Source organism: Carassius gibelio, chromosome B7 (genome assembly GCF_023724105.1).
Source record: "Carassius gibelio isolate Cgi1373 ecotype wild population from Czech Republic chromosome B7, carGib1.2-hapl.c, whole genome shotgun sequence".
Lineage (NCBI taxonomy): Eukaryota > Metazoa > Chordata > Actinopteri > Cypriniformes > Cyprinidae > Carassius > Carassius gibelio.
The window spans coordinates 8,442,213-8,456,524 of NC_068402.1; the positions used below are offsets into that span (position 1 = coordinate 8,442,213).

General features: G+C 35.8%; 1 protein-coding gene across 2 annotated transcripts in view; it reads right to left on the reverse strand.

Annotated features, from left to right (window-relative positions):
• Positions 1–14,312, reverse strand: part of LOC127961519 (diacylglycerol lipase-alpha) — a 40,863-nt gene that overhangs the window by 21,949 nt on the left and 4,602 nt on the right. For both annotated transcript variants that reach the window (XM_052560681.1, XM_052560682.1), the window contains exon 2: positions 2,157–2,258. In XM_052560681.1, the coding sequence (XP_052416641.1) occupies positions 2,157–2,251 (95 nt within the window). In that variant the 5' untranslated portion in view covers positions 2,252–2,258. The remainder of the gene's footprint in view (positions 1–2,156; positions 2,259–14,312) is intronic.

Consider the following 14,312-nt stretch of genomic DNA (forward strand, 5'->3'; position numbering starts at 1 on the left):
GATTACGTCATGTAATCAATATTTTATCTGCGTACTTAATTATTCTTGTGCTGATATAGAGAATTATGGGATTTCTAGTTTGGTTGCATGAGTCTGACACCTCAAAACACCCAAAATAAGCATCTTTTTTGTTCTTTAATAGCAGTTGGCAAAATGTGTATGAAATAAACAGAACTGTTAATAACAATTAACAACTTATGTTGGTCAGTGACAAAAATTTACAAATACATTTTGTAGTTGTATTGATTAATCGCAATTAATCGTTTGACAGCACTAATACATATACATTAACTTTAAAGGGTTAGTTCACCCAGTTTGCAAAATTATGTCATTAATAACTTACCCTCATGTTGTTCCAAACCCGTAAGACCTCATCTTTGGAACACAGTTTAAGATATTTTAGATTTAGTACGAGAGCTCTCAGTCCCTCCATTGAAGCTGTGTGTACAGTGTACTGTCCATGTCCAGAAAGGTAAGAAAAACATCATCAAAATAGTCCATGTGACATCAGAGGGTCAGTTAGAATTTTTTGAAGCATCGAAAATACATTTTGGTCCAAAAATAGAAAAAACTACGACTTTATTCAGCATTGTCTTTTCGTCCATGTCTGTTGTAAGACAGTTCAAAGCAAAGCAGTTTGTGATATCCGGTTCGCAAACAAATCATTCGATGTAACCGGATTTTTTTGAAATGGTTCAACAAATCGAACTGAATCATTTTAAACGGTTCGCGTCCCCAATACGCATTAAACCACAAATGACTTAAGCTGTTAACTTTTTTAATGTGGCTGATACTCCCTCTGAGTTAAAACAAACCAATATCCCGGAGTAATTCATTTACTCGAGCAGTACACTGAATGAACTGCTGTGAAGAGAGAACTGAAGATGAACACCGAGCCAAGCCAGATAATGACTCGTTCAAGAGTCAAGAATCGTTTCTGTCAGATGTGTCAGATTCGTGAACCGAGGAGCTGATGATACTGTGTGCATGTGTGATTCAGCGTGAAGCAGACTGACACACAGAGCGTCTGAACCGAACTGATTCTTTTGGTGATTGATTCTGAACTGATTCTGTTCTAATGTTATGAGCCCAGGTAAACCGAAGGCTTGCAGTCATCGCCAATGACGCCATTATGTTGAGCGCAAAAGAACCGGTGAACCGTTTTCTTCAACCGGTTAATTGAATCGAACTGTCAGAAAGGACTACTGGTGATCCGAAAACTGATGCAACCGGTTTGACTCGTGAACGAGTCATTACCTGGCTCGGCTCGTTGTTCATCTTCAGTTCTCTCTTTACAGCAGTTCAGTCAGTGTACTGTTTGAGTAAATTAATTACTCCGGGATATTGGTTTGTTTGAACTCAGAGGGAGTGTCAGCCACATTAAACAAGTTAACATCTTAAGTCATTTGTGGATTAATGCGTATTGGAGACACGAACCGTTTAAAACGATTCAGTTCGATTTGGTGAACTGGTTCAAAAGTTACATTGAATGATTTGTTCGCGAACCGGATATGACAAATTGCTTTGTTTTGAACTGTCTTACAACAGAGAAGGAAGAGAAGACAATGCTGAATAAAGTCGTAGTTTTTGCTATTTTTGGACCAAAATGTATTTTCGATGCTTCAAAAAATTCTAACTGACCCTCTTATGTCACATGGACTACTTTGAAGATGTTTTTCTTACCTTTCTGGACATGGACAGTAGACCATACACAGTTTCAATGGAGGGACTGAGAGCTCTCGGACTAAATCTAAAATATCTTAAACTGTGTTCTGAAGATAAATGGAGGTCTTACAGGTTTGGAACGACATGAGAGTGAGTCATTAATGACATAATTTTCATTTTTAGGTGAACTAACCCTTTAATAACAAATATTTTACATATAAATAGCTTACTAAAATATACTATATTTTAAAAGTAAACATTGTTTTAAATATTTGTGTACTTCAAATACATAACTTGCATCATTGTGCAACTCATTCAAATGGTTGGGAACTGCTATTATATCACAAGACAGAATGTCTAAATTAAGCCTTTAAGACTTCTATTGAAGTCACAGTGCTTGCTCTAAGAGCTTATTCTTTACTGGTTTGATTGCTTAATTCATGCATGAATGTAAAAGAACAAACTGTAAAGACAAAAACATACTGACTCACCATATGCAGTGTAGTAGGAACAGGAAGAAAGCCGGTAACACCAGGTCATCACTGCCGACTGACCAGCGTCGCCGAAACAGTACCATGCCCGGCATCACTGCCCTGAAACACACATAAACACACCCCAGTTGTGGACTGCCTGACACACATGACTCACAAACACACACAGTAAGACTTCTCATTCACCACTTCTTCAATTCTGCAGTAAAAGACGAGAGTAACACAAGGCCAAACGAGAAGAAGACCGAACACATGTACACACTAAAAGCATGGAAATGCTTTTGCAGAAAAAAAAAAAAACCTTCTCAATTTAAATTAGAAACAAAACAACAATGGCTTTTCACACATCAAAACACAGCATAGGACAACCATTATTGCTGTGATCTGTGATTTTAAAGAAATAGTTTAGTTTGTGTATATATATATACACAAATATGTCTGCAATTTAATCGCCCTCATTTCATGACAAAAACACCCTTCAAATATCAGTTCATTTTAGGGTGATCTATTTTTTAAATCAGCTTTATAATCGTGCATCAGAGACTGAAACTGAACCTGGTCTGATTGGAATAAGACACTAGAGAGAGAGGACTGAGGGAAATTATGAAAGAGGAAAAGAAAGGCAAAGAGGAAGCAACTCATGAGAATGACAACAGGAAAGAAATCAATATTTGTTAAGTGTAACGTGACAGAGTTTACTCATGCTAGCCTAAAGCATACAACTTGCCTACTAGTTTTTGTGAGTGTGTTTAGGTGGTTGCCAGGACATTGTGATGAAGTTATACATAGCTATACAGTTGCCAGAGTGTATAGGTGGTTACTGAGGCTTTGTTATCCAGTTGGTAGGGTGTTATGGGTGGCCAGTGAATTGACATACAGTTGCTAGAGTGTTTAGGTGGTTACTATGGAGTTGCAATGCAGTTGTTAGGGCGTTTTGGGTGGCCAGTGCATTGCTACACAGTTACTAGAATGTTTAGGTGGTTACTAGGGCATTGCTATGTAGTTGCTAGGGTGTTCTGGGTGGGTAGTGCATTGATATACAGTTGCTAGAGTGTTTAGATGGTTACTAGGGCATTGCTATACTATTGATAAGATGTTTTGGGTGGCCAGTGCATTAGTGCTATAGTGGGGCGTTGCTATGATGAAATTAGGCAGTTCTGGGTGGTTGCCAGGGCAATGTTATATGGTTGCTAGGACGTCTATGGTGGGTGCCAGGGCATTTTTGTGTGGTTGTTAGGTTGTTCTTGCTGTCAAGCGCATTGCCATGCAGTTGCTAGGTTGTTTAGGATGTTGCCATGATGTTGCTATATCGTTGAAATGCTGTGGAAGAAATGGCATTGCTAAGCACTTGTTAGGGTGTTCAGGATGGTTGTTCGGGTGTTTCACTGCAGTTGTTAGGGTGTTAAATGTTGTTAGGGTGTTGTACTGCAGTTATTAAGATGTTCAGGGTGGTGGTTTTGCACTGCAGTTGTTAGGGTGTTCAGGGTGGTTTTCAGGGTGTTGCAGTTCAGATGTTACGGTGTTTAGGATGGTTGGTAAATGGCCCAAGGAAAATAATGTTTTGTTCAAATAGCTGAGCTAAAGTTTGAGCAACAGTATTAATGCATGCCTCAGCATTCACCAGTAGCTACAAGACAAAAACAAACAGCGAGAGAGAGAGAGAGAGAGAGTCTTGCGATTGTGAAGGAGGATTACTGATGGTTTCCATGGATACCGCTTTCAGTCCAGACACTGTAAAGCTATGACCCAGCAAAATTTCATTGTGTGGCAAAATCGCACTATTTACAACCCAAATCTCTATCAAACCATTTCATCGATTAACAGGTACACTTAGTTAACACGGATAATGTTCTGTGTTGTGGGGACAAAACTACATGGCTCATGTATGATAACACAGGATGTGATGGCCATATGTTTGGTTGGTCTTTTTGTGGATCGGGGTAAAGGGAAATGCCCTGGCAAAGCACTTCCCCAAAACATTTGTGCTTTTTAGTGGGTGGTGTGGAGCAAAGGTTCAAGTCCACATGAAATCAACATTTACTTCGTTCTTCCATGGTTTATTGGTTTTAACACCCAAGTTTTTTCAAATCCCAAACCAAAACCAATTGTTACATTGATGATTGCTTTTAAACAGGTTTACCAATGAGTTTTGTCATTGCTTGTTTAAACAAATAGTCCCACCCAAAACTTGCGCCATTGGTCGAGCCAGAAGTTGACATGTCAATCCCTATAAACAAACAAAGAAATGATTCGACTTGTAGTTGTCTCTGAAAATTTAAATTTAAAAGAAGTATTTTCACACCAAAAAAGACACTTTACCTTTAAACTAGCAGTACCAGTTAATCATTCTCCTGCCCAACAGACCTGCTTGATAAAGTGACAGCTTGTAAATGGTTTCACTGCAGCTGTATAATAACACACACAGTCTATCACACTGTTAGCAGTTCATAATTTCTCAATCTTCCCATTTCTTTCACACCTGCTTCTCTCGGTTTCTCTCTTTCCTACCATCCATCTATCTACGAAGACTCATCCCTAAAACAAAACACTAATATGAAGCCCTTCTGGAAACCAAAAACTCTTAAAGTAAATACAAAACGGCATTCATTCTCATCATATAAACATCCTGCTCACATTCTCAGGAAGGTCAAAAAGCCATGAGGAAAGACAAATCTTTTACCCTGTCATGAAAGTCTAGAACTATTTCTTTAATAAATAAAAACTAAAATGAATGATTTTTTTCCCTACATATCCAAAATAAATTTGCTTTAATTACATTTATTTACATTTACAAATATTATGCGTTGTTATAATTACTGTGAATTATGTGCTATATATTTAAATAAATGTATGCAATGTAAAAAAAAATAATACAAAGATCTCACAAAAATATAAAGCAGCATAACTGTTTTACAACATTGATGATAACCAGAAATGTTTCTTTAGCAGCAAATCTGCATATTACGATGATTTCTGATGATCATGTGACACTGAAGACTGGAGTAATGATGCTCAAAATTCAGCATTGCATCACAGAAAACATTAGGCTACATTTTAAAATATATTAAATAGAAAACATTTCATTTAAATTGTACTAATATTTCACAATTTTACAGTTTTTTTACTGTATTTCTGAATAAATAAATGCAGCATTGGTAAGCAGTAATTATGCATTTCAGAAAAATTTACAAAAATAAAATACTGATGACATCATCTCTTTATTCTTTTGGTCTGATTACATGCTTTCTAAAATATGAAATTTCCCTCTCTTCAATGCCAGAGACTAACAAATCTAAGTTACTAAGCATAGTTTTGTTAGTCTACATAAAAAATGGTCCACTTCCTGCCATTATTTCCAGTGCCACCATAAAATACAATACATTATGTTTGTCATGACATTTTGAGGGGATCTCTAAGGGAAATGTATTTTTAACTCTCAAATAGATACAGACAATAAAGACTTTATTAAATGAGAGTGCCTTAGTGTTATAGTGCCTATTAATGACAAATGAGTGTGCAAAGTCTTTTAGGATTTGCAGAACTTTCTTATCCAAAGCCAAACTTGTACAATTTTACCATTTCAAATCCATTTTTAAGATTTCATCCCAAAATCAGTGCAGAAATCATGCCAACATGTTCACATTTCGTCTTTGATTTTAAACATTCCTTAAAAGACAGAATGTTCACACTAAGCATACACACTCATACGAAGCAGACATAAATCCACAAACACAAACACACACACACTGCAGGTGGAGCTGGAAGATGTTGAAAGAGCCGAGTGGGCGGCAGTGAAAGTGAAACATGATGAGGATGCAGGGAAAAGGAGGACTTGCATGAAAATTAGGAGAAATAAGACAGAAGGCAAGCGAGAGCAAGGGTGAGTGAAGGAGGAAGAGAGAGAGAGAAGGAAGAATCTGGAGCAAGAGATGAGAGGAGAGGAGAGGAGAGGAGAGGCAGGGGAGAGTGGGTGTGTGTAGCACATGGTCCTCAATCTAAAAAAAGGACGAGAGTGGTTGAAGCCAAGCTCAGAGTATGGATGGGCGAGATGAAAAGGAGAAAAGACAGAGAAAGAGGGCTGCAGCTACACAGAGATGGTGAAAACACAACAAGGACATTTCACTGGAGAAATTAAAGAGACGGAAAATGAGTCAAGTAGGGATAAACCCATTTGATATTATAAATCTGGTTGATATTAACTAAGAACTTTTCAACTTTCATGTTAAAGCTCAGATTTTTATAGGGCTGCGCAAATTGATTTTATAGTTCAATTTGATTCCAATGCAGATGCATTTGATTCGATTTACTGAGAATATTTAATATTTCGGGTCAAGTACATTTTTAAGCGAAAAAAAAAACATGGTTTAAACTATATACAGTAAGCCCTTTTGGTGCATTACGTGATACGTGACATTACAAACTATTACATTTTATTGAAAACAAACTAATAAATATTCAATTGCTTTTTTAAATTTTATAATTAACACTTAAATTAAAATTGAAATTATTCAAAATTGCCAATTGTTTCTCCAATTTGTTGAAAGGCTCAATGAATCAATGAAGACTGTCATGCAAACATACATTAAATAAGACATTTATTTTGTGTTATAACTAGTAGTTTCTCTTGAACTAAACTTGAACTTTTTTTTTTTTTTAGGTAAAAATCAAGCATCAAAATATACTGCAGAAAACACTTACAAGAGCTCCTGACAGCTCTTGACAAATTGAACAAATTGACTATGAGAATCATTTGTGACCCTGGACCACAAAACCAGTCTTAAGTCACTGTGGTATATTTTTTGCAATAACTAAAAAACATTGTATGGGTCAAAATTATCGAATTTTCTTTTACGCCAAAAATCTATAGGATATTAAGTAAAGATTAGTGGTCAACTGACATCGTTTTTTTGACAGGTTTTTGATATACCGATATATACATTTTATTTTATGTATTTTTTTTTTATTAATAATTAAGAAATTTTAAATCATTTGACAATTGATTTTAAAAAATAAATGTGTAAAATAAAATACTTATACTTTAGATGACAAAGTATTTTTCACAAATAAATAAATATTTAATAAAAATATAATTAAAAAGTAAGTAAACACCGTAACCAACAGGACACTCAGTATTCTGGGAAGATTGGGAATCATACTTTTTAAATAAAGCCAAGGTAAAACTCATTTTACATACAGCACACAGTGAATATGACATTCTTATTCCGAGGTCACCGTAGCCACCAGATCCAATACGTATCCAGACCAGATGGTGGATCAGCACTTAGAAAGGACCTCTACAGCCCTGAAAGACAGCGGAGACCAGGACAACAAGAGCCCCAGATACAGATCCCCTGTAAAGACCTTGTCACAGAGGACCACCAGGACAAGACCACAAGAAACAGATGATTCTTCTGCACAATTCTGACTTTGCTGCAGCCTGGAATTGAACTGCTGGTTTCATCAGGTCAGAGGAGAACTGGCCCCCCAATGGAGCTGGTTTCTACCAAGGTTTTTTCTCCATTCTGTCACAGATGGAGTTTCGGTTCCTTTTCCGCTGTCGCCTCTGGCTTGCTTAGTTGGGGTCACTTCATCTACAGCGATATCGTTGACTTGATTGCAAATAAATGCACAGACACTATTTAAACTGAACAGAGATGACCACTGAATTCAATGATGAACTGCCTTTAACTGTCATTTTGCATTACTGACACACTGTTTTCCTAATGAATGTTGTTCATTTGCTTTGACGCAATGTATTTTGTTTAAAGCGCTATATAAATTAAGGTGACTTGACACACGGGCCGACCATCACACAGAGAACACGCAAACATGCTGGATACACATACACACTTCAAAAGATCTCATAGCTGGATTCGACCAAGTTTGCAAGGTTTGTGAAATTAAATGTTCATTAGTCATTCAAATATTTGTTTAAATTATATAAGTGCGTATTTGCTTAATGCTGACGGCAAATGAAAAATTATTATGTTTGCCTTTCTATTAATAATAATATAAAAGCAATACTTTTTGTATCCATTAATTCCTTTGTTTAAGCGTTCTATCTGATTATTAGACAGACTTCTATCCATATTAGACAGAACTGTTAATTACAATTGCAAACAAGACGGAGAATGTGAGCTGTGTGCGCTCATGCACTGCCTTTCTCAGCGCGCTGTCAAAATAAAAGTCCCGCCTCAAACACATCGGCCAAGCAGAAAAACTTATTTGGCATTTTCAAATATCGGCCGATATATCTGCCTTGGCAATATATCGGTTGACCACTAGTAAAAATCATTTTCCATGAAGATATTTTGTAAATTTCCTACCATAAATATATCAAACCATAATTTGTGTTTAGTAATATGCATTGCTAAGAATTTATTTGATCAACTTCAAAGGCAATTTTCTCAGTATTTAGATTTCTTTGCACCTTCAGATTCCAGATATTCAAATACGGTCAAATACTGTCAAATCCAAATAAACTATACATCAATGGAAAGCTTATTAGCTAAGATATATAAATCTCAAAGGTTTTTGTGGTCCAGGGTAACATTTTTGTTCATTACAAAAATTGTAGGAATGCACCAATCAGGATTTTTACGGCCAATAACAATTATTTTGTTTTGTCATCTAAACCATCCCAATCCCCAATATTTAGCTATTTTATTTAACTATTTAAAATGGTCTGATTTTCTTTGAAAAAAAAAAACTGCAGGTTGGGTTGACTGATAATCAAATCAAGCTCAAAATATTTTCATCTTAAATGTAAACTTTTTTAGGCCTAATAAAAACATGTAGGCTCAAACTAAATGTTATATTTATTTAAAGTTTTTCTTAATTTATTTAATAAAAACATTTGATGAAGCATTCTGCATGAAGTGATGGAAAATGTCTCTGAAAATGTCCCTAGTCTGGAAAATGTGCTGTTACTAAAGCCAAAAGTTATGAGGGAAAAATCATTATGTTTATGACTAACTGTAACTTAATGTGGAAAGAGTGAATGCAAAAAAACAGTGAGGAAAAAAACAGACATGGTCGAATCTGGTCAATAATTGATACACTGGGTGAAAAAAACAACAACAAAAAAAAACCTTTTTGGATGGTTTGAAGGTAAAAGTTTGTAAAGATGGCAACATTCAGCAACTGGCCCTAAAACGCAACAAATAGTGTTGACTTCATAATGGAAAATAGGGATTGTGTATTGGCAACGAGTAGGGGGTGGAACGCAGCGTGTTGAAAATAAATAGGCCATGACGGAGGAAAAAGTGTGGAGTATGTGGCAAGGAGAATGAGAAAGACAGAGCAGAGCAGGATACAGTCAGCTGGTTGCTTTCATGCTGACTCCTTCTATCAACACTGAACTCATAGTAGGACTGAATATTTGCCTTTGTACACTCACATGGGACACGTTCTTGCATTCTGCCTGTGCTATTTTGCAATCATTGGTAAATGTACACATAGAGAAGATAGACGTCTTTGGTTGTTTTTCAGCATGTCCTGACATAAGCGTGTCACATCAAGTTTAAAATACTTCAACTTGGGACACAGCCCATCATCTCAATTTGGTGTGCGCAGCAAATTAATTTGGTGGCATGATAAAAATCTAGTGAATTTTAACAATAAAATGAATAATCTTTTCCAGAAAAAACTACAATGATTAGTAAGCAATGATATAAGAGGTATACATTCTTTCTGTATGAAAATAACAAATATAGTATATAGCAAACTGTTAATAAATATGCAAATTATAAAAAAGTGTGATATTGCAATGTCATTAAAAAAAATAAGTCTACAACACTGAAGAGAGACCCTATATATATACACTGTATATATATATATACACTGTATATATATATATATATATATATATATATATACAGTATTGTTCAAAATAATAGCAGTATAATGTGACTAACCAGAATAATCAAGGTTTTTTGTATATTTTTCTTATTGCTACGTGGCAAACAAGTTACCAGTAGGTTCAGTAGATTCTCAGAAAACAAATGAGACCCAGCATTCATGATATGCACGCTCTTAAGGCTGTGCAATTGGGCAATTCGTTGAATTAGTTGAAAGGGGTGTGTTCAAAAAAATAGCAGTGTGGCATTCAATCACTGAGGTCATCAATTTTGTGAAGAGACAGGTGTGAATCAGGTGGCCCCTATTTAAGGATGAAGCCAACACTTGTTGAACATGCATTTGAAAGCTGAGGAAAATGGGTCGTTCAAGACATTGTTCAGAAGAACAGCGTACTTTGATTAAAAAGTTGATTAGAGAGGGGAAAACCTATAAAGAGGTGCAAAAAATGATAGGCTGTTCAGCTAAAATGATCTCCAATGCCTTAAAATGGAGAGCAAAACCAGAGAGACATGGAAGAAAACGGAAGACAACCATCAAAATGGATAGAAGAATAACCAGAATGGCAAAGGCTCAGCCAATGATCACCTCCAGGATGATCAAAGACAGTCTGGAGTTACCTGTAAGTACTGTGACAGTTAGAAGACGTCTGTGTGAAGCTAATCTATTTTCAAGAATCCCCCGCAAAGTCCCTCTGTTAAAAAAAAGGCATGTGCAGAAGAGGTTACAATTTGCCAAAGAACACATCAACTGGCCTAAAGAGAAATGGAGGAACATTTTGTGGACTGATGAGAGTAAAATTGTTCTTTTTGGGTCCAAGGGCCACAGGCAGTTTGTGAGACGACCCCCAAACTCTGAATTCAAGCCACAGTACACAGTGAAGACAGTGAAGCATGGAGGTGCAAGCATCATGATATGGGCATGTTTCTCCTACTATGGTGTTGGGCCTATTTATCGCATACCAGGGATCATGGATCAGTTTGCATATGTTAAAATACTTGAAGAGGTCATGTTGCCCTATGCTGAAGAGGACATGCCCTTGAAATGGTTGTTTCAACAAGACAATGACCCAAAACACACTAGTAAACGGGCAAAGTCTTGGTTCCAAACCAACAAAATTAATGTTATGGAGTGGCCAGCCCAATCTCCAGACCTTAATCCAATTGAGAACTTGTGGGGTGATATCAAAAAGGCTGTTTCTGAAGCAAAACCAAGAAATGTGAATGAATTGTGGAATGTTGTTAAAGAATCATGGAGTGGAATAACAGCTGAGAGGTGCCACAAGTTGGTTGACTCCATGCCACACAGATGTCAAGCAGTTTTAAAAAACTGTGGTCATACAACTAAATATTAGTTTAGTGATTCACAGGATTGCTAAATCCCAGAAAAAAAAAAATGTTTGTACAAAATAGTTTTGAGTTTGTACAGTCAAAGGTAGACACTGCTATTTTTTTGAACACACCCCTTTCAACTAATTGCCCAATTGCACAGCCTTAAGAGCGTGCATATCATGAATGCTGGGTCTTGTTTGTTTTCTGACAATCTACTGAACCTACTGGTAACTTGTTTGCCACGTAGCAATAAAAAATATACTAAAAACCTTGATTATTCTGGTTAGTCACATTGTACTGCTATTATTTTGAACAATACTGTATATATATATATATATATATATATACACATATACATATACATACACAAACACACACATTATAAAGTCACTTTCACTTTTATTAAATATAAATCTTTTATTTTTTAACAGCAAAAATATAATATAGCTATTGATTTTTTATGCTTATTAAAAACATTGACATTGCTTAGATCGAAGTAAAAGTATAGTATAGTATAGTATAGTATAGTGTAGTATAGTATAGTATACTGTGCTGCAGTGTAGTGTAGTTTAGTGTATGGTAGTGTACTGCAGTGTAGTGTAGCATAGGATGGTACATTTTGTTTGCATCATTCACACATCGCTTCATGAGATGATTATCTAAGAGCACATCCTGTACCTTCCTCGTGTGTTGGGCTTGTGCATTTGTCTTTTTTTTCCTGATTTTCAAACATGATCAAGCTTGAATATTTGCACAATACTTTTGCATCAAATTAAAATAGGCTGTAAGGCTATGATTTATCTCTGAGCTAGCTGCTTTGGTTAGAAATTCCTATGGAGAAAATACACAAGAAATATATTTCCAGAAGCAAAGCCACAAAAAGTGGGCAGTCACTCCTGTGCTCTACTGCGTGTGCAAATTAGCAACTGTGACCTGTCAATTACTGTACCCTCAGACTGCCACGCCTTCTCAATAAATACCTGCCCCGTGACTATGAAAATGTCTCCATCAAATAATCGACTGTTTCTGTGGTTTAACTGCACTTGAGGATAGAAAATCCCATGACCTGCTTGTTTATGACAAGTGTTCCAAACAACCATCCTGTTGTAAGATGAGGTTTCGGATGACTTTAATGTCATGCAATCCTGATAAAGCCTCAGTTAAGCATCGGTGGGATATCATGACGCCCACTTACAAAGCCCCCAAAAAGTGCTTGAGCCACACTTGAAAACATCAAACTGTCATTGAATTATAGCAAAATAATAGCTTGTGAAATGCTTGTAGAAGTACATCCAGCCTCACTCAGTGGCCTTATTAATATGAATGATATGCTAATGCTTGTATTATGAGATTGTACATCCATAACACCTCATCCAAATGAGTCATAAATGAAAGCAGCCTGAAGTGTTGAGAAAATATTTTACTATTTTTTTTCTGGTATTAGTGTTGTCCATCTCCAATGCTGACTATAATCAAACCTGCAGCTGCTAACAAGAAGATTTTTTATGCATATTAATAATAAACAACATCAAAACAATTAATGACAGCAAATATAATGCACACAAAATTGCTGAAACAAAATAAAATGCGACAGTAAAACTGTACAAAATATTTAATCTGCATGGCCATTATCAACCAGTTCATTGCTTCTGGGCATATTTTTGGACATAATGCCACAAAAGAGTTAACAAAAAAAAAAGGTACAAACAATTACAAAACAGCATAGAGAGAATGCATGGTCTCTTGATCTACATAAACTACTTGCAACTATGCTTAGAAGCTTTATCGATCATAAATGCACTTTCACTCATGCATGATGATAACACCAAAGAAAACATCAATCAACAGACTGATTCATACATGAATCACTTTACAACTCAAGACATTGACTGAAAAGCCTGACCGGAGATGGAAAAGCCGGCACTGCTGGGAATCCTGAATAATCTGGGTCCATTATAATCAATGTGAGGTGATGATTAACTCCCAGAGTCAATTATTTTAAAATCAAACCCAGATTTGCCAGAACAGGTTCACGCTGTGAGACGAACAATGTGCTGAAACAGACTGTTAAATTCAACCTGTTGAAATGAGGACAGATGACAATGACCCACACTATTCTAGTTAAACACTAAAAGCAATCTAGATATTTGAAATATACTGTAGGATGGATGCAATCAGTTATGTTAATAAAACTTCACAGAGACTAACTTTTGCATGGTTCTGCATTTTTTTTCACCGCCCAATAAAAGACAAAGAAAGAGTTGTAATAAAAAATTATCTCAGCCCTGAAGATCTATGCATTGCTCAATAATATATTACAGAAGCTAATACAATTTTAAACAATCTGGCTATATGTCTCTAGGCCACATGCAATCTCTTGATGTTCTTTCTTTCTTTTTTTTGGTGACAGACTGCAGGATGTTGAGGGGACAATATCCTTGTTGTTCTTGCAGAGAGCTGTATTTTTAGAGAACATTCGCCTGCATCATATTACAGAGACTGGATATCATATACACACGACAAATTCCACGCCATCAATGTTTTATCACAACACAGATCTGCAAACATGAAAAGGTGGTGAACTGCTAAACTAAAGATCAAACACGGACACTGGATCTCATTCATGAATCATGAGCCAACGGAATGGTTCATAAACCATTCTCATTTATATTATTTCATTCCGTTTGGGTTTCATTAATGAGGCCCAATGGCAGTAATTACAAAACTAGCAATTCTTTTTTACTTCCATCTGCTGTAAAAAAAAATAAAAATAAAAAGTTTTATTAAATAGTTGGAAATTATTTTTATTTTCTTTTTAGTACATTTCAATTAAGTTTTAGGTATAATAGCGGTAAAATTTATAATTAATGTATTAAGATACATAATATTTAATTAACATTTTGTTTATAGTTTTTAGTATTTCTGCAAAGACTGTACAGGACGCACCAGAGGAAGTGCACTACAATCT